This window comes from Sinocyclocheilus grahami, unplaced genomic scaffold (assembly GCF_001515645.1).
Source record: "Sinocyclocheilus grahami isolate Dianchi unplaced genomic scaffold, SAMN03320097.WGS_v1.1 scaffold316.1, whole genome shotgun sequence".
NCBI classification, from domain to species: domain Eukaryota; kingdom Metazoa; phylum Chordata; class Actinopteri; order Cypriniformes; family Cyprinidae; genus Sinocyclocheilus; species Sinocyclocheilus grahami.
Window position 1 is genome coordinate 171,264 of NW_015505495.1, and position 6,219 is coordinate 177,482.

Consider the following 6,219-nt stretch of genomic DNA (forward strand, 5'->3'; position numbering starts at 1 on the left):
GACTCCAGACTGCGACCATTTTTTCTGCTTGTGCGACTAAATTTTGTGCGCGTTCGCACTGGCGTGACCACCGCGTTGTTTAACTCGTAAGCGCTGCCATTTCTGTTGCATATGAGAAACATCAAACGGCAAACGAAGAAACCGCACAACTCGTCGTGATACATTTGATTTTTCAGGATTCACAGATGAACAGAAAGTTCAAAAGAACAGCATTTATTTGAAATGGAAATCTTTTGGAACATTATAAATGACTTTACTCTCACTTTTGATCAATTTAATGCATCCTTGATGAATAAAAGTATTGATTTCTTTAAAAAAATCTTACAGACCCCAAGCTTTTGAACAGTAGTGTATTGCAAACAATAAATTACATGCACACCACATCTGCATATTGCCTACTGTTCTTTTTTATTAATATGTGAAACAGTAAGCTTTTATCTACTGATAAACATAGCAAAAACTAGCGTGTTGCATGTTAAGTGATCAACTCAGAAGTCTTGGTTTTCCTAGAAATGGCTCAGTCGTCTGCGTCTGCATAATTCTCTGATGTCGTTGAGAGATTCATTCATTATGAAGAGATCAGAGCCGGAAATGCACTGAGATGATGAAGCGACTGGAAACTCTTCCGATGTTTCTCTCACTGCGTATTATATCATCAGATGGCTGAGAAACGCAGAGATGCAATGCTTTAGCGACGTCGCCCAGCCCTAAACTCCAGCATTATCATTATCAAGCTTCCTATCTACATGGCTTGTTTGGTTTTGGATTTCCTCTTTACTTGGTTTTCTGTAATCAGGGAGTGTTTTCCCAGTGGATTCTGAAATATGAAGGATTGTTTCTCAGCTGTAGATGTTTTAGCCCTTTTGCTGGAGTCTCTGTCATTTATTTTGCAGTAACGCTCCTGACAGCCGCGCTCTGTAACGCCGTCGGCAAACTCTGCGATGACAAACCGCACACGCTCAGTGCTGCATTACATTACAGCTCAGTGTGTTCATTTAAATCATGCAACTCTGTTTGTTTCAGACTGTAAAGAGCCCAGATATTTATTTATTTATTTCTAAAAAGGAAGCATGTGGTGTGAAAATGATCTGAAAGTGAAGTTTAATTAATTTTATTTTTCTTTATTTTTCCAATTTTTTCTTTATGTTTCTTTTTTTGTATTTTTCTTATATATTTTTGTATTTTTTTAGTCATTCTTATTTGTGTTTTTCTAATTTTTATTTATTTTATATATATATTTTTAAAATAAATTATTATTTTATTTGTCTTTTTTATTCATAATATTATTCTTCACTCTCATGCTTATGTATTTTTCAAATTATTATATTTTATAATTTATTTTTCTAATATTTTCTTTATTTTTTATTTTTCTGATTATTTATTCAAATGTATTTATTAATATTCATTAATTCTTATTTTGTTCATTTTTATGTATTTATACATTTTTATTTATTATTTATTCATTATATATTTTATATAATTTTTATATAATTATAACACACACACACACACACACACACATATATATATATAATTTTAATTGATTTATTATTGTATATCTTATTTTTATATTCTTTCTATTTTTTTTATTTTGATCTTTTCTATTTGTAAAGTCTTTGTGCATCCTTTTTTTGTGTTTTTTCTCCAGTATTCAGAGGCTTTTATTCTGTGCCACACGTGACTCGGAGCATCAGATGCGTTCGTCTCCTCGTGTCTGCGCTTCTGTATGCATCATGAATGCTGTCTAGCGCATCCGAGTGCATCCCACCCCTTCTGCAGTGAAATAGTCCATCAGATGCGTTTCGCACCTGAAAGCGACGTCTGGCACATGAAAGCCGATCCACGGCAGATGGGCGAGTTTGCTTTCAAAGCAGCTCCTGATGCGTTTGTGACGGCAGAATTCAGATGGAGAGAGAGAGTCAGATATTGACGTCAGTATTAAACACCATTAGTGTCTGTAGCTTTAGCTGTTTAGCAGTAAATCAGGCCGGTTCCTAGTAAACAATCAGGTGAATGTCTGTCTAGGGAGGCTGTTAATCGCTCTTCTCTCGTCTGGAATAAGCACTTCATCAGTGTTGTTTGATATGGATAAATCACAGACGGGTTATTTCATACGTGTGAATGTTAACAGACACAGAAATAAGAACTGGCTAATATATCCAGATCTAATAAGATGGATTCTGTGTAATTGCGAGCAGCTCTAATGAAGAAACCGCTGCTAGGTTTGTGGATTAAAGACTCTCGAGTCAAAGCTAATGATGCTTTTTCTTTTGATTATTTGCCCATGAGAGCTTGAGGAAACTCAGCGTGCTCAGATGATGTTGCTTTAATGTTGTAATATCAGGATTAGTTTACTGGCTAATTGCCGCCACGACAAGTTTTAAAACTTCACCTTTAATTACGCAATTGTAGTATCTTAGTATCCCAGAATCTTAGGGCCTGTCAGTAATTAGATTTTCTAATGAAAGTGTGAGTGGCACTTACTTGCTGCAGTGATTAAAGTTAGGACTTTAAGTCATTTCTTTGTGTCTGAAGTCACAAAAGTCCTGCAACCTCAAAGTCTCTGTGATCTTCTCGTCTCCAGATAGGATGTGTTTCCCTCCTTCAGTGTCTCTCGAGCATCCGGTTCTGTGTGTTTGCTAGTTTGTTTGTTTATTTTATAATTTATATATTTGTAAAATTTTTGTTCATTTATTTTTTTCTATTTTTAAATAAAAAAAAATGTTTTCACATTTTTTATTGATCTAATTTAGATTTATTATATTTTAACATTTTATTTATTTATAATTTAATGATTAAAAAAAACTTTTTGTATATTTAAAAATTTATTTTTAATGTAATGTATTTCTTTTTTTATTAATTTGTATTATATGATTTATTATATTTTGATAATTATATTTATTTATTAAGTTTATTATTTTTAATAATTTTGTGGTATTTTTTTATTTATTTATTTAGTCACTTATAAGTTTTATTTATTTAAAAATTTAGTATTTACTTTTTATAGTTTATTTTTTTTACATTTATTTTTCTATTTATTTTTTTAATTTATATGTTTTTATGATTTTTTTAAATTCATGAATTGATATCTTATTAATTCATTCAAACTGTTTGTAAAAATTCAAACAGTCACTAAAACTTGCATATTAAGAACTTCTGTTTCTGTAAATTCAGTTATTTCGTCTTCATCAACCCTTCATCATGCAATTCGGTGTTTATAGGGACGTCGTGCTGGGAATTACACCTGAAATGAGAAAACATCTGTGGGTTTACGTGACAAGCATCATTATGTATTATTATTATTATCATGATGGAAATGATCCTGACACGAGTTTGTGAGCGAACGAACAACCAGGATGATTGAGACTCAATTAGAGCTCATTGTGTCTCGAGAGTCTAGAACAATAAACACTCACGGACATTTACATCTCACTCATGATTGACAGCAGAGGAGGCGGAGTCTGTCTGCAGTCTGATTGACAGCAGAGGAGGCGGAGTCTGTCTGCAGTCTGATTGACAGCAGAGGAGGCGGAGTCTGTCTGCAGTATGATTGACAGCAGAGGAGGCGGAGTCTGTCTGCAGTCTGAGAACACAAAGAGACAAAGAGCCGAACGCGGGTCTGTGACGTTCTGACGGTTTCATGCAGAAGCGATGAGTTCAGAGACGGTAACGGTGGCTCCGTTCTGCTCCGAAGCCCCTGTTTCTGTTCACTTTGAAAAATGTCACTTACGTGTTCATGTCTCAAATGCTGGCCTGTCAGGACGGGAAGAAAAACACAGAGAAGCGACATTTAGCTCGACCGGCTCTGCACGGCGTTTCACTTCACAGTTTCTGTTTAATGGGAGCTTCAATCTGAAGAGTTCTCTGACTCTTTATCACAGAAAACTGTGTTTTATTGTAGCGTAAAAAGTGCATGCATTAAAATAAATAAATAAAATAAATGAATAAAAACATATTCAATACCTCAGTGAAACCAGGATGGTCAACTACAAAAACAACAACAACAACCTAAATGAAAAAAAAAAAAAATACAGTATATATATATATATATTTTTTTTTCTTTTATAAGTTGAAGATCTTTTTCCAAAGAAATGACTACTTTTATTCATCAAAGTGACAGTAAATACATTTCTGAAGATCATGTGACACTGAAGACTGGAGGAATGATGCTGAAAATACAGCTGCGCATCACAGAAATACATTACAGTTTAATAGATATTCACATAGAAAACAGCTGTTTTACATTCTAATAATATTTCACAATATTTACTGTATTTATTTTTGATCAAATAAATGCTTCTTTCAGAAACATCACAATTATTCCAAACTTTTGAACAGTATATGGATGTATATGTGTATTTCTTATACTTTCAAAAGTATCTTGATTCCTTGGTTGAATCATTTGTTTAACTAAATTCTTGCCACAAGTGTGTGCGCGTTTTTGTGACAAATGAGGACATAAATGTGTATAATGACAAAGGTATGACAGGTATTACAAGGAGAAGGTGACTTTTCAGGACATTACCCCATGTCCCCACTTTTCAAAACGCTTATAAATCACACAGAATGGAGTGTATTGAAAATCTGAAATAGCAGAAAGTCTCCTGTGAGGGGTAGGTTTAGGGGTAGGGTTGGTGTAGGGCAATAGAATATACGGTCTGTACAGTATAAACACCATTACGCCTATGGGATCCTAACATCGCAGGGAGTGTGAACAGCATGAAACTTCTGTGAAGAAAACCAGCAGACTGTCTTGTGGATTTGAACAAATGTGGACATACTTTCACTGCAAACGAGGATTTTTATCTTGTTTTTGTGTTTAAAAAAGGCGAAGATGCTTAAAATGAGATTTACGTAAAACTGAATCGTGCATGATGATTTTTCTTCCCGCACTGTCAAAGGTTTCTGTTTGATTGTTGTTGTTTTTCAGCATCAAATTCGCTAAAATTTGTTACATTTATTCTTAAAACAACATCAACTATTTGTCAGGAAAAATAAACCGTGTCTCTGAAAAAAAAACTTTTCTTATGCAGTTTTGCTTCTCAAGTAAATGCATCTTGTTTTAAGTCAGAAATATTCCTTGTGTAAAGCGACAGAAATCCAGTGTCACACACACACACACACACACACACACACAGACACAGACACAGACACACACACACACACACACACACTCACACACACAGACACACACACACACACACACACACACAGAGACTAGATGCTTTCTGAAGTATGTTCAGAATTCCCAAAGCGAGACACGTTTGACCTGAGAGAGAAAACTGAAGGTGGCCAGTTTGACGGAAGCACATTTGCTTGCTGATTCACACCAATGAAAAATGGATGAGCGTAAGGCCAGATAGAAGGAGCGGAGAGAGTGAGCGTGACCTCTGTCCCATCACACCCTTCTCCTTATTCTCCCACAGACCTTATTTAGAAAATCCACTCAAACCTGTTCTCCACAGGGCCCCTGCACTCCCAACGCCTCAATCAGGATAATAAAGGCCGTGCTGAGGTGCTATCAGTGTGGATGTGTTTGCTGATGGTTTCTTAGAGACAGCTGGTGTCTGGTGTTGATAAAGGCTGCAGGGTTTGCGGTTACAGCTGCATCGAAGCGAGCGCTTATCCGGGAAGAGTCCGGTAATCTTTCACACCAATCGCAATAAGTGAGTCGCTGCTGCGGCTGCGGATCGGTGTCGGGCTGCAAACCTGATTACTGAAGAAACGCTGTGTTTTCAGGAGCATTACTGCTGCGGTGCATTTGCTCTTCAGCCTGTGATGAAGACGTTTGAGTTGCATTCAGTACATTTTACTCTGAGATCAGCTTTAAAAAAAGGAAATGAAATACTTGCCTAAAAACAAATCAAATCGTAATATAAAATTAAAATAAATCATTTTAAGTATAACAAATCTAAATAAATACTTACTAAAAACAAATAAAATTATAATATAAATTAAAATAATTATTTTAAGTATAACAAATCTAAATAAATACTTACTAAAAACAAATAAAATTATAATATAAATTAAAATAAATTATTTTAAATATAACAAATCTAAATAAATACTTACTAAAAACAAATAAAATCATAATATAAATAAAAATAAATAATTTTAAAATAAAACTGTTTATGCCACACAAATACTCTTATAAAGTAAAAACTGCCTCTCTTACTGTGTGTGATCTCTCTCTCTCTCTCTCTCTCTCTCTCTCTCTCT

The 6,219-nt window shown here is 34.5% G+C and overlaps 1 protein-coding gene across 1 annotated transcript in view; it reads left to right on the top strand.

Moving 5' to 3' along the window:
- Positions 1 to 1,795: 1,795 nt before the first annotated feature.
- LOC107601958 (cyclin-dependent kinase 14-like) overlaps positions 1,796 to 6,219 on the top strand; it is a 131,449-nt gene continuing 127,025 nt past the window's right edge. Inside the window, exon 1 of the mRNA XM_016294330.1 lies at positions 1,796 to 1,918. Within this exon, the coding sequence (XP_016149816.1) occupies positions 1,796 to 1,918 (123 nt within the window). The remainder of the gene's footprint in view (positions 1,919 to 6,219) is intronic.